This window comes from Bombus bifarius, unplaced genomic scaffold, assembly GCF_011952205.1.
Source record: "Bombus bifarius isolate JDL3187 unplaced genomic scaffold, Bbif_JDL3187 scf7180000007996, whole genome shotgun sequence".
Lineage (NCBI taxonomy): Eukaryota > Metazoa > Arthropoda > Insecta > Hymenoptera > Apidae > Bombus > Bombus bifarius.
Window position 1 is genome coordinate 1919127 of NW_022884376.1, and position 27785 is coordinate 1946911.

General features: G+C 48.3%; 1 protein-coding gene across 1 annotated transcript; it reads left to right on the top strand.

Moving 5' to 3' along the window:
* Positions 1-27760, top strand: LOC117206011 (homeobox protein B-H2-like). The gene is made up of 3 exons (XM_033444933.1): positions 1-1977; positions 13890-14112; positions 24918-27760. The coding sequence occupies exons 1-3, from the start codon at positions 1527-1529 to the stop codon at positions 25822-25824; spliced, it is 1581 nt and encodes a 526-aa protein (XP_033300824.1). The 5' UTR covers positions 1-1526; the 3' UTR covers positions 25825-27760.
* The last annotated feature ends 25 nt before the right edge of the window (positions 27761-27785 follow it).

Consider the following 27785-nt stretch of genomic DNA (forward strand, 5'->3'; position numbering starts at 1 on the left):
AGGGCGTGCCACGACGCCGATATGGCCGCCCAGGAACGTACGGAGGCGCCTGGTCTGCTCAGTGCGAGCAGATCAGTCGAGGCAACCCGATGCACACGCACGCCTCGCCCCAGCCAACGCTCCCGACGCCTCATCATCAGACGCAACGCATTCTCTCCTTCGACGATCGCTCCGATCCGAGCGCGATCCCACCGAGATCGATCGCGTCGAAATCACCCGCGAGTTCGATTGCACGCGTGTTTCCTTCGTACGTGGTGCCGACGAGATCGACGACCAGAGATCGAGAGAACCTGGCCAAGCGCGAGTCGCGCGAATCCACAAGACCGGGCTCGAGGATGACGTCCGCTAACGGTTACGCGGATCGTTGGTGTTCCATCGGCGAGAAGGCAGACAGTCTGATATTGTGAACCATCGAGTTTCGAGCGATAGCCGGTTGATCGATGTGACGCAGTTGATGGGATAAAAGAGACGTTGAAGTTCGGTGAACGTGAGACGAGGAACAGAGAGAGGTAGTAAACCGGTTCGGTGACTGTCCGTTAATCGCGGTGCGATCCTAGTGATTCTAGCCGGTCGAACGATCCAGTGTCTTATCGATGGTTGGAAGGAATCGCGTCGGCAACACGAGCCAGCTCTATTAAGCGTTCTCCTTAGCAGAACAGGTATAACGAGCGCGATTAACGCGGCGGCGATTGGTTGACGCGACGGCGAGTTCTCGACGGTGCACCTTGTGTACGTGTACGGGTCGTTTGGGACACGCACTATCGCGGGAAGTAGCGATAGACGGAGAGAACGAGAGAAAGGCAGAGAGAGAGAGAGAGAGAGAGAGATAAAGTCGGATCTTTTATATAAAAAATAATTAATAATTAAACGGCCGAAGAAAAGAAGAAAAAGGAGAGCGGAAATGGCCGGCGAACTGGCTGTTACGCGCGGCAATTATGTTAAGTGGCCAATTAGCAATTAACCAAGGAGACCAGCGGAGCGGCCCCTTAATTGCAGAGAACAAGAGGACGACGAAGAAGGTGGAGACGGAGGTGGAGCGACCGAGTGAACGGGAGGAAGCGCAAGGTGCATCGTAACCATCTCACGCGCCATTTACTCTCTATTCTCGCTCTGAAATCGACCACGAGATTCGTCGAGACTCTCCGTCCGAGTCTTCCACACCGACGAAAGTTCGACCGCACCGTGACGCCGAGTATCGCGTTCGAGAAGAATCGGCGAAGGAACGGAAGGAAAGATCGTGCAACGTCACCGGTAAATTCGAACGATAGCGATCCGATCAATGGGAGGAATGTTGGCAAAGAACGCAGAGAGACACTGGAAGAAGAGAGAACGGCGTACCGAGGGATAAATCGGATACAGTGAAGTGTAGGTGCCCGCGGGGATTCGGTGAAACGAAGTTCCTAACCCGAGGCGACGCCGTCACCGTCGGCAAGATTCTGTCTCCCAGGTACCGGGCGAGTCCTGGGGTGGCGACAGAGGCACCTGCAGGTGCCCGTAGCCCGAAGGAACCACCTACGTGTACCGTGATGACGGTCCATCATCATCAGAATCACCACGTGGCGGCTCGCAGCGGCGTCGCCGTGGCCAATAACGGTCTGAATCTGAGCAGGATGTCCGGCCTCGAGGCGCACAGGCTGGAGAACATCGTCGAGAGGAACGGAGTGAGCGTGGAACGTCTGTCGAATGGGCTCGACGCCAGGAACAACAATCACAGCAACAACAACGGTCTGGTGGAACGCGGCGACGCATCGACCACGATGCCGCAGAGATCGCGATTTATGATCACCGATATCCTCGGTGGCGCGTCCAGCAAGATGCACCAGGCGGGTCTGCAGACTCAAGAACCGCCCGGCAGTCCGCCCTCCACGCCGAGGGACCTCAGTGTCAGGCATCAGTCGAGAACGTCCTTGAACAATAGCAACCTCGACGAGGATAGCGACGCGAGTCATCACGACGGTGCTTCCGTTACTTCTAATGGTAAGCGGTCAATTATGTCCTTATCTCGGTTTCGTCGACGCGCGTAAATATTTCCGCGAACCAACCTCGATTAAATCGTTACGCGGAATAGCTTCGGAATCGTGTCCAGCGAAATTCGAGAGATTCGCCGCCTACGGTATACGCGACACGAGCCTCTAATCGTTGGTCGTCCGCGTTGGCTAATTGGCCGACCGACGGTAGAAGGAGACGAGAAACGGAAAAGAGAGAGGGAGGGACGGGGAGGGAGGGGCGGTGGGGAGAAAATAAAAGAGGGAGACACGGAGAAGCGAAGGAGGCGCGAAATTAATTTCGCCACTCGGTTTGTTCACCTGACCGCTCGCGTGGACTTTCACGAAGGTGTCAAGGACATTTATGGGGCGGTCTGTCCCGACCGGATGTTCCACTCGGTGAGAGATCGTGTCGGCCGTCGGTGGTTGTGCGAGCGCACGAAACGCAACTCGGACCGTGCTTCGAGAATCGAAAGATATTTCCCGGGAGATGGTAGAACCGTCCTCCTGCTACGGTCGTCCCATTCTCCGTCTTCGATCCGCCTCTGTCCCGACGATCGTTTAGGGTTTTTAATGGTCTGGAATCGGACTCGGGCGCTCCAACGCTTTAATTACGTTACCCTCGTTTGTTTCCTTTAACTCTTGTATTCGTGAGCCGCCGCCTTCCGCCGTTTAGCACCCTCGGGGCCTCCCAGTGCCAAGCGAATTTACCGTTCTCGCTCGCACTCCGCCGATCCGTTCAGAGAGGCAAGTAGGTAAACGTCTTCTCCGCGAGACGACCGCGAGAGAGGGGACGCGCAAGAAAATCTTTTTACCGGAAAGGGAAACGCCGCGTATACGTGTACGTTCCGTGTTAAAGGAACCATTTTCCACGAGATAAATCTCCACGGTTAAATTACAATCAATTCTTAAGAGAAGAAAAAAGAGAGGGAACGGCCAGTCGGTGTCTAACGCTTCCTTCATTCATCATTTCTGACCTGTTACGGACCTATCGCGAGTTTACCTCGGTCCTATCCTTTAATTGACCGATGCTTCACGGCTATTGACCCTTAAGGATGCCGAGGCATCGGCCACTGCGTAATACGTACCTACTGCCGTGATCGATTTGCCTTTCGAAATTTCATAGAACGCCGCGGTTTTTAACGATCCAATGATTTTTCGTTTTCGGCCCTCGTCCACTAATTAGAGGCCATCGCGGTTTTTTCGAGTTAATGGAATCCCGAATAATCGTTACCCGGTCGAAGCTCGCCATTTCGACACTTCCGTCCATTATTCTACGCTCGTTCTCCTTTATAGATACTATGACGTACCTGTTTTTTTATTTCCACCGATTCGCCGACCCGTAACTCGAAATTACAGCCGTAATCGCGAGATCGTGTTCTCCTTTGTTTATACAAACATCGGACGCCACTTCCTCCCAGGGAGAACGTTTGGAACCGCGTTAGCGATTAAACGTCGGCTACACGGTGATATTTCTCTAGTTACGATTATTAGAGAAAAAGAGAAGAAAAACGCTAATTACAGGCATTTGTCAGTTTCCAGCTAGCTTCGGAGCCGCATTGACAGAGGCATTGGGAGAGCACGGCTAATACCAATCATCTCGAGACGATTTCCGTCAATTTACAACCAGCTTTTTACCCTTCTCTCCGCGTTGTACATTCCCGTTTTACGTTTGCCGTCGATCGGCGCTCCACGGTACTTTCCTTCGAGGCTAAGTTCATACGCTTACATCGTAATCGGCTTATTTTGCACAAAAAGTACATTAAGAACAATTACGCGCATGACTACGGCTACGTGATTAGAGACACGGTTCCGAGCACTAATACTGCTTCTGACTGTGAGAACCGAATAGACGGTTTCTCGCAAAAACGGAAACAGCCTTTTATCCTCCTCTAAACAATTACTCTCGCTAGGTAAAATCACGGATCCCTCGTTTCTTCCCTCGACATCGATCTCTCGTCGTCTAACCGTGTTATACACTGCGAGAAATTGCAAGAAATCGGGACACCTACGAACTTATCCGCCGTTTCGCGATTCGTTCGTCAGCGATCAGCGATCCTCAACGTGACCGAATCGTCGGTCTCGGAAATCTCGAGAGTAACGCGAGAGTAATCGCTCGTCGATAGTCGTCGTCGTTGCCGGATCCGCGTACCCGCGGCGAAGCGTGCGATTCGCGATAAAAGAACGGCAGAGCAACCTCCGCAGTCTCGTCTACTCTAACGTACCGAGCGATCGTAGATCGCGATTCGCAAAGTTGAAATATTCCTGGGAAAGCGTGTGTCGCGATAGCTGGCCGATATATCGTTGTCGACGTTTTTCTTTCCACCGAATAACGTATGCTCGAGGGCCGTTATCAGTCGCGGTTAACCTCACACGCGGCTAATCGTCGCCTCGGCGTCGACTAAAGAATTAATGAAGGCCAATTAGAAGGAGTAACGCCGTTGTAATTGCCGGTGAACATGCTTTCCGGATGATCGAACCGGTGATTATACACGATCCATCCTCTTGATCTATCAGCGCTTTCGACGCCAACATCCTTACTTCCCATATCTTTTCTCGCCTGATCAACTTTTTCCACCCCGATCGTTTAACAGGCGCGCCGATCTTCCTACAAAACGTCGATTCGTAATTATTTCGCTTAACCCGTATATCCCTTGATAGGACGTTCGTCTTCTTCGTATCGTTTCTTTTACTTTTTCGTTGCCTGTGTAGCTGCGCACGAGCCAAAGGACAGTTCCAGTCACGTTGTCGTTTTGCCTCGGATTATCAACATCGTTAGGATGCAATACATCGTGCAATAATAAACCAACTCCGGGTAAAACAATGTCAATTGTTCACACAATGTGTGAGACAGTATAAATGAACGAACACGATCGCAAGGTGACCGATTTTTCAGTCTCAGTCTCGAGCGATTTTAGCAGCGATCAACGCACAGCCTTTGGCGAATCGGTTAGCACCGATCGAGTCAATCTACGGTCGACTCTGTATTTATAATTATCGAAAAATATATTTGACGGTTTTGACATCGAGCGATCTCGTCGCTAAACTACCACACGACCAAACCATCCTCGACACCTGGTTCAACGAGGAAGAACGAGTATCGAGATACGTTCGCGACGATATCAAAGTAGAATTCCTCTTTAATACTGAAAAAAAACCGTCGTTGTCGACGCGATGTGTTATCTCGTACAGCTGTTTTGTGTGCATATCTAATCTCGCGGGAGTAATTGTCGGTACATGCGCCGTTGTCCATCTTGCTCGTTCATTCCAATAAAGAATTAATGAAAGCCAATTAAGAAGAGTAACGCCGATGTAATTGCCGTCGGACACGCTCGCACCGCGTCGGGCTCCACAATTTTCCACGATCAATCGTAGATTTTTATACGCTTCTGCGCGTCTATTATTCTTTCCGATAGAACCTATACGATAAGACGCTGCGAAATGAAAAATCAAACTCGTATTTTATGTTGGCGTTTCCACTTTCCTCGCTGCCACCTATCACGCGTAATTTTACTATGAAAATAGAGACAGATTCGATGGTAAATCGTACCTCGTAACTCGACTTCTGTCACGTTTGTGCAATTTCATAATTTTATTAAAGCAACTGAAAAAATGGAACCTATAATTACGGTATAGCTCCACTCGATAGACATCGTAACGATCGTTGTTCCACTTTAGATATTTAAATATCGTTGCACGTTGTGCGCGTTCCGTATACCTTTACATCTTTAATTTCCCATAAATGCATAAGCATCCGCGATCTGCTCGCAAGATATCGAGTACAGCAGTGCGTTCGATGGAATCTTCGGAGAGCGGGAAAACGCGTGAAATGCTTCGCGAAATAGAGAGTTTCTCGAGCGCGTGTACAAATCGTTTGTAATCGGCTTACAAAGCCAACATTCGTTTCTGGCACTCATTGTTGTTGGTTTCTGGCGTCGGGCCGGAAGGATCCGGGGGCCAGCCAGTTTCACGCCCTTAAAAGGGAACCGACTTTTCGCGCGCGACTAATCCGAGAACCGGAAATGATTGGCAACCGTTTAGATCTCGGCGCGGATTAGGAATTCTATGAGAGGCGTCGTAGCCGCCGAGCCGAAAGGCGACTTCGACTTCTTCGTTCCTCTTTGCTATTTCTTTCTCTTTTTTTTCTTTTTCTTTTTTTTTGCGCCCCATACGAGAACAGCCTGACAAACGAGAACCGGCTGTCACCTTTTTGACGAGACTATCTGCCCAGGATTAATCCGTGCTCCGAATAATCGAGGCCTGGTACGCGCTTCTTTATAGAAACGTCAAAGGATATCGCCATGAACATCGTAGGAACGGGCTTGAGATTTCTGAAAGAATCAAAAGGGAAAAGGGTAACCGAAGGAGCCCTTCAAAGTCGACTCTCAACGATTCGAATCGAGAAGAATTAATTGCGAGAAAATAGATTTGGAGATTAGGAAAAGTTTCAGCCTGCGAGTAGAATTTCCTGTAAGTGCCCAGACACGCTTTTTGTTCCACGCAACGATTTCTTACCAGTGAGATATCCTGCATCGAAGTATGTCGTGTTTGTGCATCGATGGGAAATTAAAAGATGCGTAAAGTGGTATTTCAACGGATGGAAAGAACGCCTGACTCGATGCCGCTGTTTTATTGGTTGGTTCTAGCCAAAGAAACATAAATTCGCGTAAATATCAGTGGGAAATTCCATCTTGGAAACTAGATCGTTGGAAACTAGTCGGTCGATGCGTAAGAAACATCGTCGTGGATTCTATGCTTTTGCAACTGTGGTAGCACACGCGGACGACGAATTGTCAGATTTCCTAAACATTCCTCGGCACTGAAACGCCAGTGAGCTACATTGCTGTCGTTGGGATTCGTGCGGTTGGTTTTCAACGTTCTCTTAATGAGATTCGCGATCGCAAATCCTCTTAACTAGCTTGTTCCAACGTTGACAGCGCTGACCTCGCTTTGCGCTACCTTTAAACAGCCAACTTCTACATTGTTTGCTGCACTGGAAATTATACGCCTGGAGATAAAGCGATCGTCCAGACGATGCAACCTGCTAAGTAAATCATCCATAAAAAAGTATAAATCGAACGAATGGAGATCGGTGGAAAGAAACGTTGCGAACACGAGGGTGCAAAGGCACCGCCGTCATGGTGCTTGAACTTCGAAGGACGCGAGCGGGAACGTTGATCGCGAGAGGGGTAAGGTTAAACTGTCGTCGCATCGTAGAAGCATAACGACTATCGAGGAACGTCGTTGTACGCGAACATCTCGTCAACTTAATCGGGTCAGGGTGTATTGTTTCAAACGGCTGACTTTGCAAGCGCTCGAATAATTAATCATGCTCGCTTAATCTAGGATCGGCCACTTTGTAAACACTGGACGCTTTCCACGTGTTGCGAATTAACCGTACCGATAGTCCAGCCTGATTACATATCTCGCGATATTTCTGTGTATCGTGAAAACTCTATAACGCTATGATCATTTTTCAACCGAAGAGTTTATTTACTATCGGGCGAATCGCTAAACGGTGTGCCTTCCTTTCCTCGACACCTTACAAAAATTTCTAACCACCTCTTCCGGTAATTTTCGGTTCCTCCATTCTCTGACGGGCTTATTATTAACTCGATAACGAGGAACAGCCATTCTCGAGCCAAGTGGAGCTCGGCGCCGCAAGAAAAAAGAAAAAAAAAAAAAGAAAAAAGAACGCCCCATTCGTCGACGTCACCGAGGTTAATTGGCACCGGTATCTCGGTTTGCCGAAATTTCCTTCCACGTATTACGCCCAATGCAGTCGCAATTAACACGCGAGTATAGTCACGAACGTAACACACCCACACAACCGCTGTCGCCAATGTGTACCACCGACTACGTACAGGAAGGTAGGAAGGTGGACACGTGTACACGAACCCCCTAGAGCAACGTTGACGACTGCTAGGAGGCCACTTGGCGAGTCGCTAACACGACTTTTGCGTGACCAGGAGGCCGGCCTTGATATCACAAGGACCGAGTTTCGGCGTGGCAGGAACGAGCAACGAGTGTCTACGTGCTGCCATTTCAGCGACCAACTTTCCATTATTCCACCTGTACTTTGCCCTACGAATTTTTACACGCTAACACCTTCTAGGGACCGTCGCAACCGCGTCCCCGATGCTCCCCTTTTGTTTGTTCGACGTCGACGCTTCGCCTCTTCCAGCTCGAGTCCCTGTTACGACTAAACGAACGATCCAAATTTTAGGAAGATCAAGCTTCCGCCGGTTTTCGGTCAACGCGCGCAGAACGTTCGATTCGTCGATACAAGTAAATCCGATTTGAAGCTGAAACGAGTCGCGACTATGCGCTTTCCCGTCGGCCACTCGCAATTAAGGCAAGCTGCTCGTTGCTCTGTACTTTGTTCCGCTCGCAACTCTGCGGACCCGGTGTCCCCGTTTCACCCTCCATCTTGTTCCTGCCTTTTCATCGTCCTCGGCCTCGTGTATCGGAAACGATGTTTCTCCCGGTGATGGAATTAATTTCCCCCTGGCCTCTTCCGGGGACTGCGTTCGAAAACCTGGTCGATCGAATCGTCGACGTTACATCGACGTTCGGAACGATAATATCGCCGGTCCGTAACGAATAAGAGAAAATACGTGCGGTCGACGAAACTGCGTAAAAGTTCTCCGGTGTCCTAGCTAATTACCTCGGAACGATCGCATGGTGCAGTAGTCGTATTCCTATTCACCGGTCACGCGGAATGCACCGATGAAATTCGAGAAACGCGTTCGTTATGGACCCCGCGAAACCTTAGGCTCGCATAATTCGATCTGACAGTAACTCCCGATTGCATTTTTCCCTATAATGTTTCCACGCTGCGACAGATCGTTCTGCGAGCCGACACTCGACACCTCGCCGTCCTTATTCCGCCGCTGAGATCCCTTTAAAAACGAGCGCGAGGCTTCGCCTGGACGAAATTGTTCGTCAAACGATAAAAGAAGACGAGAAGCGTTCCTACGTTCATTTTCCAGCGTGTCGATCGCTGACCATGGCAATTAAGAATTCGACTATGCACGTCAGGATACTAATTCGACACCAGCATCGGCGTAATTTCTTTTTCAAATTCTCGCCCTGACAATTTATCCCCGCCGGGGTGACTGCAAATAGAGTGGGCAGGCAATAAAACGTTAACCCTATAACATTATCTCCGGTGTTCTCTACCCCCAAAGGTGGTGACACGGTAACACAATACACAAGAGGGGTCAAATTCTACCCCCGTCGGGGACCACCACCCTTGTACACGATACGAGAGAGGGTGCGTACAGGCCAAACTAAGAAAGGGGGTGTGTGACTCGAACGGAGAAAGCTAAATTCCTACGCTAAATTCTCTGAATCTCTCAGCTCCATTTTTATCAAATATCCTCCCCACGACCTGTTAATTGCCAATGACAAATTGCAAACTACACATTAGCTGAACATTCTTCGGCTGGCTAAACGGTTTGTGCATGTACGAACGATTATACGTGTACGAAGAATAAACGACGAGATCGTAACGTGAAAATTCAACGTGCTGACAGAACTCGGTATAGCTTCGAGTTAACCTGGACAGATCGTAAAAGCAGCGATAATAAAAGTTTCGCAAACCGTTGCTCCGCGTTGCTTTATGACTGGCGGAGATAGCTGGAAAGAAAGACGAGGAACGAAGCGGAGAAAAGAGGGCGGACGTATGGGGGGGCGGCACGGAAGGGTGGAAAGTCCTCCATTGTGCGCCGGTAGCTACGATTTCATTTGCTTATTGCTTTATTTCGTCGCGGGCTGAGCCGCGCGGCTAACTAGTCCGCAGGTGTGCGTTTTTACCCGCAAAGCTGGCGCAATGCCGTTAACATTCGCGGAATGTAGACGTAAACCGCACGTAACAGTGCGCGATAAAAAGCGCCACGCGGCAGAGGCTGCGATCGTCGCGTTCGATGAGAAACGCTTAACTCGTCTCTTTCATCCTTTTATTTTAGTAATATCGAGGCATAACGTAGTTGGTAGATTTTAATTGCTACGCGATGATACGTCTGGTACTTGTCTTAATTCGTACTTTGCAGTATCGTTGTCTCGATAGTTGATGGTTACATGGCTATTTGTTCGCTTTTGTCTTCGGTCTGTCTTTGAAATAAATTCTTTTCTTTGTCATATCAAAGCGGAATACAATTTTCCAATTTTTAGTTTACTATACAACGATCTATTTAATAGATCGTTATGGGATCCCAATACCAAGGTCGTTGAACGATCGACACGCTCCTCCTAAACTTTTGCACGAATTCGAGCATATGATCTACACCAATGTAGACTAATCTATCCGACAAATAATCGGCAATTGCAAGACCAAGGCCGGAAACGTGGAATTGCCGAATGTAACCTACAAAGTCTCACGGTAGATGGATTTAATCGATCGCGGTGGATCGGTGAAAAATACGCGTGGTTGGCCTCTCGGAGCGACGTAATCGGTCGGCCGAGTATGTCCGTTCCGCCGTAATCGTCTGTACATCCTGCAGGTGTCGCGTTTCGTTGTAAACCGGGCAAACAGTACTTCGCATGGACTTAAACGAAGACGATACCTGGTCAGCGACGTGGACGCGACCGTGCTGGCACTAATTACGGCAGCGAATAATTGCTCGATAAACATCCTGTTAATCTCACTTTTATGTTCCATACATTGTACGGTGTCGGCGTGCTGGTGTAGCACGCGAGGGCCTCGATTTCCCTCTCTGTTTTTCGCACACGAAACACGACAATTTTCATTGGCGCATACACGCCGTGTATCCGGTACACCGGCATGTTTTTTTTATGTCCGTTGCGACAATTATCTGTACAAACTTAATTAAAGTAACGCGACTCTACGACGGCCGTGTAATCTTCCTCTTGTCTTTACGGAAAAGAGGCACAGAGTAACATTTTCGAGAGTTTCGACGCTGCGATCCATTAATTTCGAAGCGAATTTACGCAGTGAGAAATCGAGCGAAACAGTGAGAACAATAAAGTTTTCGTGGCAAACATGTCGCTAAACAATCTCGAGAGTCTCGACGCTTAGATTTCAAACTCGTACGACGAAAACAATAAAGTTTATGGAAAACGTGTGCTAGGTGGACAGCGCGAGATGTATGTTGTTTGTTGGAAAGTCGCGAAGAAGACGGTGGCCGGTTCTCGAGGAAAAAGCGAATGAAACTCGGAGCATCTTGTAACAGAAAGAGGTGGTGGAAAGAAGTCGAAAGAATACTGTCACCGGGGAAAGGAAGAAAAATGAGTACTTTGGAACGGTTCCGGAGTCGCTGTACACTCGTGCTTCCATGGTAGAAAAGAGTCTCTTCATTTTTCATCGAATTAAACCGATGGTTGATCAGAGGAGGAGAAAGAGGAAGATAAAAGGATAAGCAGTAAAGATATCTTTCAACGTCCGGCTTGACGTTGATCGTTTTCATTTGGCGAAGTCGTCGTCGTCGTTTCGATCGCGATCGTACATCGCAGAAAACGTTTTTGCGAATCCCCTTCGAGAGCATCGGCTCCTATTACCGGTCGAGGCAAAGTGAAACATACTTACAAAGCGGAGAACAGGCTCGTAAAGACGAGCCAACACACGGACAAAGCTCGCAAGTACGTGCTGTGGGAGTAAGCGGTGGAAGAAACGTAGTAGCAGAAGCGCTTTTACGCGGAAAGGAGAAGAAGAGAAAGGAGCGGAATACGATGGTGACGAAGGAGACGGAAAGGAACGAGCGTGTGTTTCGCGATAGTTCTCGGGTTACTTCAAACTGTGTACGCGAGAGGATAGCAGAGGGGCTGAAAAAGTTCCAGCCCAACATCTCGGAAGTGTGTAAAAAAGAGAACTGCGTTGGTTGAGACCCGGGCTCTAAGTGTATCACATAGTAAATTTAGTTTTCCAACCTCCGTTTTATCGTCTTCCCTCTTTTTCCCTTTCTCTGGAACCTCGCGAGTCGACCTCGAGCTGCAGTCTACGATGAAATTCCTGCACGAGCTTTTCCTCGGGGATCGTCGGCCATGTTTCCCAACATGGCGGACCAGTCCTGGATCCGTTCGAGCGAATCTGGCCGATCAAACGGAGGCTAAGAGCCACGCTTTCGTTCGAGTTAACTCGATCCACTGGCTCTCTACCATCCCACTTTTCCCTCCCTCTCTTTCCCTCTGTCCCTTTCGCGCCTGCACTTCTCTCTTCCTAGTCCTCCCCACCCCACGAGTCTCTCTTTCTTCTTTTCGTTTCTCCACATCCTTTCCCCTACTGCAGCCCTTCGGTGCTGTTTCTTCCGCACCACCCACGACCGTTCCAATCGATGAGCTCGCGACAACAGTCCTTTAGATACTTTTAGAAGCCCGCAGAACATCTCCCGTGGGGTTGCAGCCGGCTGATCGGTCCCCTGACGGGATTCCCCCGAACTTCGCCAACCGATCCTTCGGTTCTGCATCGGAACGTAACGCTCTTCCGACCGTAATCCCGTCTATCGAGCTGCATTTTCGTATCGATCTGTCAAAGCATCCACGAACCACGGACAACGATCGCCTTTCGTCGCTCGAAACGTCTCCTGGAAGACGTAGGCGATCTCCGAACGAGCGAAACAATTTTCCCGCAGTTCGTCGTAGATTCGCGTTTATCTCGATCGAGTTAATCGATCGCTTGATACGCGTTTTCCTGCGATCCAGACAGGCAAATTGCGTCTCCCGGACGATGAGAAAAATAAAGGAGCGGCGTTAACGAGATTCGAGGGAGAGACGAATCGAGAGGAGGGGGTGTTGCGTGGTTCGCGTCAGATTTGATCCGGGAAACGAGCGTGTGTGCGTGGAGAAGCGCAACTTGCCGACGTGTATCGAGTGTAATCGGTTTCCTCGGGGAATCCCACCCTCTCCGTGGGTGCCAGCGAACCGGGGGGATAATTTGCGGCGTCTCGACGCGGCTGCGTGGTCCAATCCGCGATACCAGCCAATCGGCTCACGGCTGCGCGGACTCGAACGGAGAACAAAAGGATCTCTGCCGATAGAGAGAGAGGCGGCCGTGATCGCCATGCAGGGACCAGCAAAAACGCCAGCTACGTATATACGGAGCGCACCACGGCATCGATTACTTCCCCTACGGGTTGCGATAAAGCCTCTTCGAACTCCGACCTCGCAAACTTCCACGGCCCGGCTCATGCAATCTCCACGTTTACTCTCTTCCCAGATACGAGCTCATCTCTGATTACGTGTAATTAGGATTTTATAATGGACGGTAGGCGTTCCTACTAGTTCCTATAGCATTTGGAAGTAACTTAGGATAATGAAACATTTCGTAGACTCTGTATCGTGAAAGTTAATGCGTTGTGAAAGTTAGATCGTAAGAAACTGAATTTTTAATCGTCCAGACGGAATATCTTCAATTTAGGAAATAACAAAAGAATCTTGCCGTTCGATTAATATACAGGGTGGTAATAACCACGCGCGATCGATTCTACGTATCAGAACAAACATAAAAATCGATACCCGAAAATGTCGATCGAGCGTGTAACACGTACTTACACGAAATATTGGAATATTGATTTTGTTCGCTGCTTTTTCCCCTTATAACCGTAAGCGAATATTTGAATCGAAATACAATTTTAACCGTTGATATGGAAAGCATGTATTTCTATGTATTAATATAAAAAAAAAACGAGTAATAAAGAACATTAAACATATAGAAACAGCGAAGTTGTCATTTGATTTCTTCACCCTTATCCCAACTGACAGAAAGCCGACTCGCTCAGAGTGCAAGAAAACGAGAATACGGAAGATAATGTCGTTCGAGTAGCAAGAAAGGATATAGACCTTTCACTCGATAAATAGAAAGCATCTAGTTTTTAACGTGGCTAATCAATTGAGTAACGAACCGCTTGATTCGCAGCGAGACTTAATCGAACGTTGTCGGGGTTTCAGGTGGCAAGGAGGACGATCCAAAGAGTTCCTCGTCCAGCACGCTCAGCTCGGCGCAGAGCAAGAAACAGCGAAAGGCGCGCACGGCTTTCACGGATCATCAGCTTCAAACTCTGGAGAAGAGTTTCGAGCGACAAAAGTATCTGAGCGTGCAAGACAGGATGGAACTGGCGGCGAAGTTGCAGTTGACCGACACCCAAGTGAAGACGTGGTACCAGAACAGAAGGTAGGATTACCACTCGCAAAAATGTATCGTTCGTTTGACAGATTACAGCTGTCTAGGATGACAATGGCGGTGGATAAACAACTTCGGAAGCGGCAAACAACCCCCTGTGACGTGATAACGCTGTACGAGGATATAATGGAAAATAGCGTTCTTCTTCCTTGAGAACCGTGCGATACGAAACAAGCCTCCGCCGAGTCTAAATTGGTTAATAACAAACTGCCTCGCGTAATGATACACTGCGCGAAACAATTAGAGAATCATTGGTGAGAAAGGTTTTTAATCGCATCGAGCGAGGAAATCTTGATCGATTGACGCGTTATGCCTAGCTATAATATCGTAACTACTGGATCGTGAATATTTATGCAAATTCATAAGGCAGCAGAAGCTAGATAGTGATTTATTTCTTTCACTGGATGATACAACGAATATTCTGCTTTGAACGTTTCAAGGTTTCGTATCATTCGCGCGGCAATACGCATTTCTAAGTTCCCCGTAAATACAAATTCACGATAACAAGCATCGTTGACTTTAAGAAGATCGTCGAAGAAACGTACAGTGACACGATGGATAGGTAGAAAAATGATGACACGACGCGAAGAACGATACGCTAACTGTTTCGAGTAGCGTACTTGGATAACCTCGGACGAGAGCGAGCTTCGTCGAGTTCTAAAGAGAAGACAAGCAGATAAAGGAGGATGTTGTGGTTCCGACGTTTTAATAAACTACCAGGATCCTTTTGCCATGTTAACAAAGAAACGCGCGAATCACGACCGTGCTCGATACGCGATGAACGAAGAAACCGGACAGACAATGGAGAATTTACTTTATAAAACGTTTAAAGGAGCAAAGTAAGAAGCGGACGAAGAAGGCGATCGATCGAGGGGTGGTTCGACACTTTCGTTACTCTGTGCATGTCAATCGGAGGATGCTGCTCATCAAGGCATCTCGGAATGAGTAGCATAGCGGCGAGGCCTTTCGTGACAACCCGTATCGAATCCGTAAATGGAAATCGCGGCGGCCAACAAAGGCGCTGTTTACGTGGTTAAACGCAAGGATCACCGGCCGTACGGACGTTTCTGCTCCGATATTTCGAAAGTCATGTAGCTCTTCTGGCGAGCTTCGCGAACGTCGATAATCGTAGCAGCGTGAACGATCCTTTAAAAAACAGCGACTCTTGGGAACCGTGGCTTTTTACCGCGAAAGAGTGATACATTTCGGGCACTTGACAAAAATGAAATTCACCGCCTAAGTCGTTGCTATCGGATCTCACGAATCAACCAAAATACCGTTTCGGTAATTCAACTTTTCGAAGCTACAGACTTTAAGTTTCAAATGAAAATTTGGAGATGATTTAGACGCTCGAGGATTTCGAAAATTTCGAATCTTAAAAAGACGAAATATTAGTTGGAAGAATGGAACGTTTGGAAATTTAAGAGTTCAAACGTGCAGAAATTTAAAAGAATTTCATTACTCGAGAATCTAATATTAAACGGACGAAGAAGAATCGGAAGAACGAGGGTATAGGCCAATACGTGTAATCGAAGGCTCGATTTTCGAATCCTCGGCGGCATCCTTTGTATTCGAACAGCGCGTTTCTACCGAGTCATTCAGTGGCGCCTGCAATTTCGTCCTGTCGATACTTCGCGGTCCTATCTTTCCTCGATCACCACGCTCGTTAGTCACGAGAATCCGGTATTTAAGATCGAGCGAGGAAAATTAAATTCGTAGGCTTCGTATTGTCTTGCGCAGCAATCCGTCCACGCCGTTGCGATCGCTTTTCGACCGGCTGCAAACGGGCTTCGAAAATAATTTCCATCCGACAAACTGTTTGGTTGAAACTTCTTTGGACCGGTAAATAATCCTTCCAGAGTCTAACGACGTTCTCAACGGTGGAAGAAGAATTTCTAATCAAAGCGAATTCAATTAAACTCGACGCTGCTTGCATTTTAAAACGTAGCCATTGAAACGAACGTGCTTCGAGGATCCGCTCTTTTCGTCCTCCGGTTGTTCCAGCGCGTTCAAAGACCTCCAAATTTATAGAAAATGTGAATTTCAAAGCGCCCGTGGTTTAATGCACAAAGGAATATTCAAAAAGCCGAGAGAACGTGAAAGCTCGAGCCCAGGGTGTCACGCGACGAAGAAATCAGTCGCCTGAGCGTTTAAGGGTTGAAACTTGCCCGAATCATCGCCTCGTCGGAATACACGTTTCGTTTATCACGAACAAAATTTCTTTCCAATGACTTTCCGTCCTCGAAATGGCTTCACGCCAATTTCCACCCCGTCGTTAGTTGCCGGTGGCTCGGTGCCCTCCGAGGGTGATTAGCTTCGAAACACCCACAACTCGTGACTACGCGACTTCTGTGGCCGTTTAGTTTGGACAAGCGGCCCATCGAGCTCAAAGAAAGCGAATCGTTAATGAGAATCTCCGAGGCCCGTGATGGTTCGCGTATAGCGGCGAACAAAAAGCGAAGAACGCGGGACAAGGGGGGCAAATCTTAGACTCTAAACCGTGCCATTAGACTGTCAATTACGAGGCGACCGAACGCCGTAATCACAGACGTGCACGCTGTCAGCTATATTGCATCGACCTGTATTTCGGTGTCCATTCAGTCTCTCGGATCTAATTGCGGCCAGCCTGAAATCGTTTCCCATCTTGCGAGCAAACTGGCCGCGTATTACGCGTCTATCCCGCAACCTGACAATTTGTTAAGAATCGTTGCCACTTGGCGAGAGAGAAGCCGTGAGAAGACGCAACGATCTCTACGACGTTCAAGGTTCTTAAGTGTAACTTTCGTTTAATTATATACATGTCGGAGATGAAAGAACACCGGAGCCTTTGGAATTTTGGATAATCCCGCAACATTGTAACCTAGAGTCTACTATAGCTGTAATTGAACAATTGTAGTTATTCAATCCGATTGTAATCGTTCGAGAGTCGTGATAGTGAGCTTGGGCTCGAGGCGACAGTCAGTCGCCGAACGTAGCCGCGGTCACGGGATGAACGCTTTGTCTAACAAAGGCATGGAATAATTCTATAGCTCTCCTTAAAAAGGAAATAGTTGTAACACTCGACAGTAAACATTCCAACGGTCTCTATCCCGTAGCTCGCCACACGCAGACCCTATTCTTCGAGTAAGATGATTGCCAGATGTCGATGCGTCTCCGCAGTACATGTTCAGCTAGCTCGCGGGCCCTTTATAAATCTTAAGATTTAGTCAACTAAAGTCCTTCGAACAGACAAACAGTCTTCGTCCCAACTACGGGAAAATAGGGGAGACCTATTTTTCAACGAGCGGCGTCTCTCACTAGCAACTTTCCCTCGAGGGCGGCTAGCATCTTTTTCTAACCACCGATATGGAGATTGACCAATTAGCGGCAACGCCAATTTCCCTTACTTTCTGAACGAAGGCTTTTCTCGACGAATCCGATGATCTCGTGTCCTTAGACACACCCCAATATAGTTTTCCTCTGTGGCATCATCGGCACGGGAAAGTCATTTTCGCTCGCGATCTCATCGATGAAAAGAGTAACCCTTTACGACCAGTGAATATTACGCGTCCGACTTAGATTTTGTGAGTGCGTTCATCTATCATCCCGTCGACCGCGGATTCGTTATTGAACCTAGGATCATTGTCATTAGTTTCTCGAGTACCTAACTACCACGGTTACTTGTCCGGTTCTATAATAATCGTATTTGCACTAGTCAATGTCTTCTCTATTGCATAACGACAACGTGTAACCCAAACGAAGATTCGTTTCACGCCCCTAACCCTAATTCTAATGTAAACCCGACATACGTATGCATACGCGTACGACACAGAAATAATATTCACGAATGATCGAAAAGGATTAATTAACGGAGGAGAAGAAGGACGATGACGATACGCGTGCCATGATTATCGCCGGTATGGATGAAAGAACGAAAGGCTGGTAAGAGGGCGCAAAAAGCCGGGAAAATTAGTGACGCTTCTGTCAGCCGGCTTCTTAAGTGCCCGCTTAAACTTTTGTTGCTCGGTGTACGCGGCCGCGGTGACTCGGCGCCTTTTCGCGGAGGCGCCGACCACACCTCGGGCGCCACCTAGACGCATTTCGGATCCCTTTTTCTCGGCTAAACTATCACCTTCGAAAGGTGGCAAACGATTTTTCAACGCGATTACTACCTTCAGCCGTCTCTCCGTGTACGCGTACCTGCGCTTTCAGTTAATTTCCACTGGAAAACGAGCGGTGATCGACGATTAATTAACCGTTTGGAACCTGACGCGAGCCTCCGCGACTGTGCGGCAATTGGCAGATCGTTCGTAACGAGATCGAGAAGGAACAAGAAGAAGAAAAAGAAACGAGGCAAAACGGAACAGGTCGTTGCCGGTAATGAACGTTCCACTGGACCGGTATTTACCCCGTTCTTGAATCTACGACGGTAGCAGGATCGCCGTCTAAAACCGTCGTCGAGTTGCGGTGATTTTCTCGCGGTGGACGTATTTTCCGCGAAATCGATCGTGGCCCGGCAGCTTCGGTTAAATTGCCTCGTCGAGTCCCGATAAGCGATACGCTCGCCACTTTTTCTTCGCTGCATGCCGGCCATACGCAACGGCGAAGTTGGTTATTTAGAAGTCATTAGGACTCGTTACGTTACTCACCGCGCACAGTCCCTACTTATCGGCTAATTACGTACACAGCCGTACACGGGTCGGTGCATCGGTGGATCCATAAGTGGCGCGCACACACGCCGTACGGCCGATCCTTGGCGCGCTTTCGGTCTTTAGCGTCCCCTCGGCACACTTACCTCCGCGTTCAGAAACTGCATTCTAATGAAACGCCACGAGACCCGCTCGCTCGCTCGCTCGCTCGCTCGCTCGTTTATGTAATTCGCGACGCGCATCGAGATTTATGTATTCGGACACGTAGATTTATGTATCCGCGGCGGATTTATGCGCTCGTGGCTGGATTTATCGCTACAAAGCCACTACGGAAGCCCTGCTACTTTAATTAGTTCGAATCGCGGCCTTAACCCTCCTCGATGACGTTTACCCTTCTTAGCGGAAAATTCTATTCGCATCGACGCAACGTTACGTCTATCCGGATTAGTTGTAATCTAATCGTTTCCAAATCGATGGACATGGAACGCTTTGACGTTCCTGTTACGTGGAATTGAGAACACGAGAGGTAGGAGAGGAAATATTCCATGAACGTTCGATCGTCGAGGAGAAGTTGCACGATGACGCGCAGGTAAAAGAGGGTGGTGCACGGGTAACGATTTCGAAAAACTGTAAGCCGAGCTGGAAAGCAGCACCGAGCCACCGCGTAATACTCTAGAATTACGAGTCACGTCCTGAGGGTAGTATTTCCTCGCACGCACGCGAATCTGCCGCGCTGCCGAATCCGCCAAAGCTGAGACTTTGCTTTTACGGTAGACGGTACGCGCAGAACGTCATCGCAGACAATAAAGTTACACCGATACGACTAAAGTTTCGACCGCATCTGCGATAAAAAGAATCTTCGAATCTATCGTTAAAAAAAAAAAAAAAAATAGAAATGTCCAAATTCTCAAAACAGTTGCTCGCCAAAGTATTCGCGCATTGACAGAAATCTCTCGCGAACGCGTTACGCGTGTTACGGGAATTACGATGTCAACGGGGATCCAAGGGATTCGAGTTGTTATCAATGTAATTACGGCGGTCGTGGCTCATTACGGTGGTAGTGAAATTTATAAACGGTTTATGGTATCATCGTCGCTTTTCTCAGCCGCTGTATCGTACCGTTTGAAAATCATGCTTTGGAGAGAGAAGAACGACGAAGAAGAATCTTAAGTGGAAAAGAATTCCGTTGCGTTTAGAGAGACGAAACTATCGCGCGTTAAATGAAAATACGAGCAAGTGAAAACGTCACGAGCGATCAGGATGATTCCGAGAGGGAGGCAAGAGTCCTTCACACGGTTTTGCGCTCGTTATATGCCATCAACGCTAAACACCATCAACCATGAACACGCTATAATATTTTACTACATGGCTATCTAGAAGTAATACCTCATACACACATTGGATAAGAAGCAAGAGTGATACGCGTATAACGGGCCGCGCAATAGAGATGCCGGTACGATAATAAGATACCGATAAGTCAAGAGGAAATTAAAAATTGCCCTCCAACACGCTACGCGTTTGCGTCTAGCCAAGAGTTCGATTCTACGCTTTAAGACTAATTACGTGTTTATTCTCTTACCTTTTCGGTCGGACAAGGAGGCCGTTATCGACCATCTTCCATCTTCCAGCGAAACATCGAACGTTTGACGCTAAATTTAGATGTAAAACTAAAACAGTGAGTCACGTACTTGAGAACATTACGCTAACGAAGTATAGTATATAATGGTCGTTAAAACGAAACGAAACAGAACGGTATAGAATTTTACGACGTACGAAACTAATAACGCGACGATGTTAGCGCCCTGCTGGTTAAGTTACGACTAAACGACTCGACCAAGGACTCCAAACGAATCGAAATTTGTTTTTCCTTTGTCCTCCGGTTATTGAACGAAACGATAACGAATATCGTTCGAACGTCTACGTATCACGCGTATATGAATATTCCGCTCCGTCTATATATACCGTAAATACTACGTTTCATCGTTTAATATTTTTGCCTTGTAGCCGGCGTCTCGTTCCGATCGTACCGTTACACCGTCCGTGTTTCGAATTAACGAACCAATTATTCAGCGTGCCGCAAACAAGGGTACACGGAAAAGGACACGACCAACGAAGAGAAAGTTCTCGTAAATATAGCAATTACCTAAAGCGTCGGATCGAGGCGCTGCTAAACACGAACAGGCTCACCCGAGGCGATCTGTTAATTAGAGACGCGCGCAAAACATTTCCATTGAAACGGTAAATTAGGTGCAAATTTAACCGCGGGACCGGCTGAAAGAAACACGAGGAGAAATGCAACGAAGAAACAGCAGTTTTTTCTCTCGTTTCTTTTTCTCTCTTCTCTCCTCTTTTACTCGAAGCCACGGCGCCGTAACAGCATGGCGACATCGCTAACGCGTCGTGATACATCGCAATCGTGAGAATCCGGCTTCGTTGTTTCTTGAGGCTTCTCGACACCAGCCGGAAGAACACACGAGCTTCCCACGCCTCTGGCAAACCGCTTTATAACGGATCGTCTTGATTTCTCGGCTAGTCAAATGCACTGGTTTCGAGGCGATCTTTTGCCGAGGCAACCAGCCATCCACGGCCGGCGTGATTGAAGAAAAATTCGTGTCACGAAACCACCGAGCACCGACACGATTTCAAGTACGGAATGGGCGGTGGCCGAGGAATTTCGCGAAATAGCTAGAAAAACGAGGCTAACCGGCCGGTACCCGATAACCGAGGGGAGTGTGCGGTGTAACGATATATTTGCATGCGCGTTTGTCCGCCTATATGGTGCCTGTAACGTTCCAGCTAAGTTTTCCATCTAAAAATACTAAATAGCACGGCAATCTTGCCTGAGAAAGCGTGTCTCGTACAATTCTATCGTTATTTTCTCGGCTCGTTACAAGCTACCCTTTAGGCGGTCATTTTTTCTCTCTCTCTCTCTCTCTCTCTTTCTCTCTCTCGCTCTCTTCTCTCTTTTTCTAAACTTCGTACGCTTCTAAAGGGTGAACACGACTCGATAATACCGGCGATCGAGCGTTGCAGAACGTAAACGCGTTCCGTAATGGCAAATGCTAATTCGAGTTCTTCTCCTTTTATCCCTTTGTATCGCGAATGAAAATTGATACGTATATTACACCCGTCTATCCGGTGGAACATGTGTTCCATAGTCAGTCGAGCAAATAATAATTTGAAAATATGTCGCCCTATTCTTTGCCTCCGTTCTCTGTCTGTCGCCATTATTATCGCAAACCGAGCCGACAGCTTGGTTGCATTAGTGTCGCGAGGACTCGTAACCACAAAACCACCGACCAGTCCCAAACACCATTATAAATGCATTAACTCTCTCCCTTGGCTTTATCCTCCCCCCTTCTCCCCTCCCCCACACGCCTTTTAAACGTGCGTCGTTCGCGTAATTCTTTATCGTCGTATCGTTAGAAGCGACGCGTTATCGAAGAAAAAATAGCAAGAAATTTGCCGATTGAATTTCTAGAAGAGCGTGGAAAGATGCGACGACCGGAGAAACGTTAGCCAGAGTCACCGAAGGAACCCTGTTGGGTTGGGGTTTCCTTCGTCTCCGAAAAGTCGACGATCGTTAAGCCCGATGGAAGCCCGATCGTTACACTTTTCTTAACACTTCCCTCGGACCTCTCTCTCCCCAGTTTACCCTTCGTTTTATTCGAGGCAAGACGAAGGCAGCTAGCGGGAACCTTTCGAGAACGATAAATCAATGACTCTTGCTCTTTCCGCAGCTACTTCCGACCCTTGCCCTGTCTCGCTCGCTCTCGCGGTTATTCAACCGCCGCTACAAAGAGCAGGCACAGCAATTAAGGGTGTTTTAGAGTGGCTGCACTCGAAAATGACCGGCCACCCCTAGCGGCGGTATTAAAAAACATTACTCATCATATAATCGCACGAGTGGTTTTCATTGCAACTTGTCGTCTCCGTTCTTCACCCCGTAACTCACCCTCTTCTCTCGGTTACACGGCGGCCTCCTCTCTTTCTCTCTTTCTCTCTGCCGTTTCGTTCTCTCGTGCCTGTGCATCGGCCGGTCTCCTTTTCGCCAGCATGCCAGCGGAAAAATGAGAAATGATCGTGGCTCGATTCGGGCAGGGTCCTGTTTAAAATTCATGAACGATTTTACTGCTACCTCCCCTATCGTCGAGCGTCACAAAAGGCCGAAAGCTAGGGGGCATATCGAGAGAGAGAGTGGCCCACATTTTCGAGCGATGCACACAACGCGTGCAGAGTAAGAGAGACAAGTCGTGGACGAGAGGGGCGGCGAAGAGGGAGGCATGCACCCCACGAAATATATTAATTGTCGAATTTTCCGTGCGAGCTGCATATCCGTTAGAGCCGCTTTGTCCCTTGCCAGCCACGGATCTCCTGATTATTAATTACCCTGACAACGAACTTCGTCCCCCTGCTCGCCCCCTCTCGCCTGGCCTCCCGTGAAATTCGCGGCCTCGTTTCGAAGGCACAACGTTTTTCCTCCGCTATTTTTTTTCATTTTTTTAATTTTTATCCCGCGCCGCCGGTTTTTATGGAAAAACGTAACGAATGTCCCCGTCGACCGTTGGGGGGCTCGTTAATTATCGTCCCGAATTCCGCAGCTAGCGGATCGTCGGCTTTTAATTGAGAGGGTAGCGGACCGCCGAGCTGATTTATCGTCGTAGATAATCGTGACGTTTGACGGCGCTCGTCGAGCCGGTCGAGATTGCCCGAAATTCTATTCCCGATTTCGCGATTCGAAGCTGCCAAGTTTTCTAATTATCTCGCGGTAATTACCTCGAACGGGTCGATCGATCCTCGATTACTGGAGCATGAATCCATATTTAAACGGGAATCGATTACGCGTATAACTGCCGTTAATTATTATAACCAGCATGCACGGCCAAATTATTTTTGCATCGATGAAAAATTGTTTTATCAGCCGTTCGCGTGCACTAAATTATACGCATAGATACTCGTCTGTACTTTGCTCGTGCTCCGTTCATTTTTCCAACGTTATCGACTAACAACGTTGATCTTCGTTTTCGCCTACGACGCGCTGCTACGTCTCGGGGACGTTTTACCATCGTGTACGCCACCGCGCGTGTATAGTCCACCAGACAATGAGACGTAACATTATGTTTACAGTAATAACAAACGAGTAATACGCTGCAACTCGAGCGAGAGAGCTAAATCACCACGTGTCGGTTCAGACGCGAGACTATAATTTTCCACTCCGCTCTTTGATAATTACGCGCGATGCAACGAGTTGCGTAATTGGTTCAATCGGTGCACTGCTATCATCGTCGCAAGCCTCACGGACGCGTTTCGCCCTTTTCGTTTATCCCGCATTTCCATAATAACGCTGATGAAAAGCGTACAGCACGAAATCGCGCCCCCTTCTTTTCTTTTCGTCTTTCTTTTTTTTTTTCTTTCTTCCAAGTTCATAGTCGGAAACATTTCCCTATCTTTAACCGGGATCGAACGAATGCTACCCTTTTATTTTACAAATGATCGCAATTTTCCTCGAGTCATCGTGCTGGTCCCGCGACTCACGACTGCGTACACGCGTATCGCGGCATCGTTCATTGTTTTTTTCACCCCACGCGATAGTTCACTCTCTAACCTCTCCGTGCACTTTGCCTTTATCGGGCCGTGCGCGTTGTCCATCGGCTGGTAACCCGTGGAAAAGACACACCGACACATCTCCAAGCACGTCCAAAGGCGCTTTAACGTTCGCAACCACGGCGTAGGAAGTTGCGCGCGTGGCATGATACGCGATGATTAGGCGATGAAACTCCACGGGCTATTTGTTAGTATAATAAGCCCGCCAACAGTGTGGCCAACGTAACCACTCGACGGCACGCCATCCCGTTTTAGCGTAATTGTCCCAGATCGAGATTTACATACGCGGACAGAGATTGGGAGGCGATCGAATCAACCGGGGAACAGTTAGGGGTGAATTCGAAGAAATCGTAAAAAAACCACGAAGAATTTTCCCCCTGTAAATGCCTTTGAATATCGTTGAGGCGTTACTTCTCAAGCGATAGCTACGAACGATCAACGACGAAATTCCCGACCATTCGCTAATAATGTTGCAAGAGGCGCGTCGATAAGATGTAAACGTCGTACAGAGCGACGAGGAATCGTACGATCGAAATTAAGCTCCTCCCTGTATTCTCTTTGCAGAACGAAGTGGAAGAGGCAGACGATCGTGGGCTTCGAAATAATGGCGGAGAACAATTTCGCGGTGGCGGCTTTCCAGCAGCTGTACGGAAGCGGAGCGGCAGCGGTTCCTGCGCATCCTGCGGCAGGACGATACTGGCCGTATCCTAGTGCACACGCGTTACCAACCAACGGTCTCTTCTACCAGCAAGCGTCAGCGGCGGTCACCCTGCAGAAACCCCTTCCCTACAGGCTGTATCCTCCGACGATGATCCTGGCAGGGCCTAGCAATCCCCTTGGATCTCTGACAGCCAGCTCCAGCCTGTCGAATCTTAGCAACTATTACAGAGACAGTCCAGAGATGCCGGATGGAAGAGACAGAGAGAACATGGAGAGATCGTCCAGGCAGAGGGACAGAAGCAAAAGTCCCGTGCTCAGCGACAGATCGCCATTGATGAAAGAGGAAAGACTGTACGCGCCAACGATGGTGCAAGCCGGTTCGAGTAACAACCTTGGAACTCTGACGGCGAGTTCCAGTCTCTCGAACCTCAGCAACTATTACAGAGACAGTCCGGAAGCGGTGGACGGACGAGAAAGGGAGAACATGAACAGAGCATCGAGACAGAGGGACAGGAGCAAGAGTCCCGCGTTGAGGGAAAGATCTCCTATATGCAAAGACGATAGACTCTATCCACCTACGATGCTTCAGGCAGGGCCTAGTAATACCATTGGATCATTGACGGCGAATTCGGGTCTGTCGAGTTTGGGCAGCTACTACAGAGATAGTCCCGACATGATCGAGGGAAGGGAGAGAGAACACTCGAGAGCGACCAGACAGAGGGACAGGAGCAGCAGTCGTTCGCCGAAAAGAGAAGACAGTCCTCAGAGTATAAGAGCGGACAGCGACGACGAAAGTATACACGATATCTAGGGTATAGATGCCGAAGGAAGGTTCGACGACCTACGAGAACCATTAGGAAGCAGCTACGTCGAGATCGAGGAGGATCGATCAGGCTCTTTCCAAGAGGAGGACGATTAATCCTCTGGAAAGGTTGGCGCGTTCGACGGAGAGATTCAACTTCCACGAACTCGCGATATTTAACGCGGATACGAGCTTTATCGGCAACGCGTTCCAATCTTTCGCGTCAGACCAACTGAACGCGAAGTCGAACGTCTATCGAGAAGCAACGCGGAGAGAAGCGATCGAGTTAATAGAGCAGCACGCGTTGCTTTATAGCGGTTACTCGAATCCTTACTACGTTACGTAAGCAAGAACGCGCGTATAAAAAATTTTCTCGCCGGTTCGCTGTCCAATGGAACTGGCAATGGATTTCGTGAGGTGGAACACAGGAAGTGACATGGCACGGGACGTCCGGGATTTCCTAGATAATGAGAATGCGCAGAGGAAGCGTTATGTGGTTAACCAAAGTTTCGCGATTGGAACATTTAGCGAACCAACGGTACGCTGAAACACAGTATTCATACTCGATGTAATAATCGTTATACCGGTAGATCGGAAGAGAGCGAATCGACTAATCGACGACGTCTCGACAGATTTATCGTAACGCTCACACGGTTCGTCGATCGTGTGTGCCTGTCTGTATATCCATGAGTGTATGTGTGTGTGTGTGCATGTACGAATGCGCGTGTGGACGTAAACGCCAAAAGGAAACGGTTGTTAATTGGTAGAAACGTCGTTGAACGACGCGAAGCGGCTACTTTTCGCGGTGTAAATAAAAACTGTTCACCTGTCTGGGAAAGGGGAAGGATAAAGAATAGGTTAGAGAGCCGGCTAGACCTACCATCGAGAACGACTGGAGTCGCGCCAGGAAACGAGCCAATCGCGCACGAACGCGAATCTACAATTAATATGACATTAGGGGGACCTGCCTGCGGGGGAAGAAATCCGAAATGACACGAAATTACACGCGGTCGCTGAACAAAAAAAAAAAAAAAAAAAAAGAAGAAAAGAAAAGAAAAAAGAACGGACGGAAAAGAAGAAGACGCCGGAGAATTTCGGTATATACATAGCGTGGAGGGACCGCTAGGCTGTTCGAACGATCAAATAGCGTTTCTCGCCACGCGACATTTTTGCTCACCGTTGGTTCGTTTGCGAAGCGCCAACAGAAAATTGGCCGATTGATATCGGCGCGGCTCCTCCATTCTACCACGCGACGAGCTCGCGGCGTAGGGAATAAATTCCCGTTGTAAATACGATTAGAACTCGATCCGCGCGATTCGCCGCGACGTATCGTCGATATAATTTAACGGACAACTGTTGTAAATAGGTACGTTCGAGGATGAAGTCGTATGTAAGTCGAATAGTAGGCCGGTTGGATGCGTCGAAATCGCAGATACTTGTAAGGCGTAAGTCGAAGCCAACCGTGATAACAAGGTATTCCGAAGTATTTTTCAGATTCCAGTATACGTAGAAGAACGCGCGGGACGTGTTTGAACCGTCGGAAGGTGTTGTATCGTTTAGAATCGTTTGATCGTCGCGTGGAGTGTTCAGAGTTACGCTATTCGTGGAAAGATGTTTCGGACGGGTGGCTGAATAGGGAGAAAAGATCAAGTTCGACGGTGCAGACACGGTTGTTGCGTGTTCAGCGATGAAATACCAGTATTACGAATGCATAAAATTAGGCTGTACGATGGCGAGAACAGGTGTTGTACGAAGTAAAGGAACACTTTAAAGGAACGACGACGTTTGTTGTAAATCCGACGAGACGCGATCGGAGAGTCTCACGGTATCGTGTGACTTAACGTTAAGTAATGCAGCAAGAAGTACATAGTATAAATCATGCTTTGTAAAATAATGTCTGTATAGCGAGAATTATTATATGGAAAATATATTATACTAAATTTAACGCTCAGCCTCTCTTACTTCTCTCT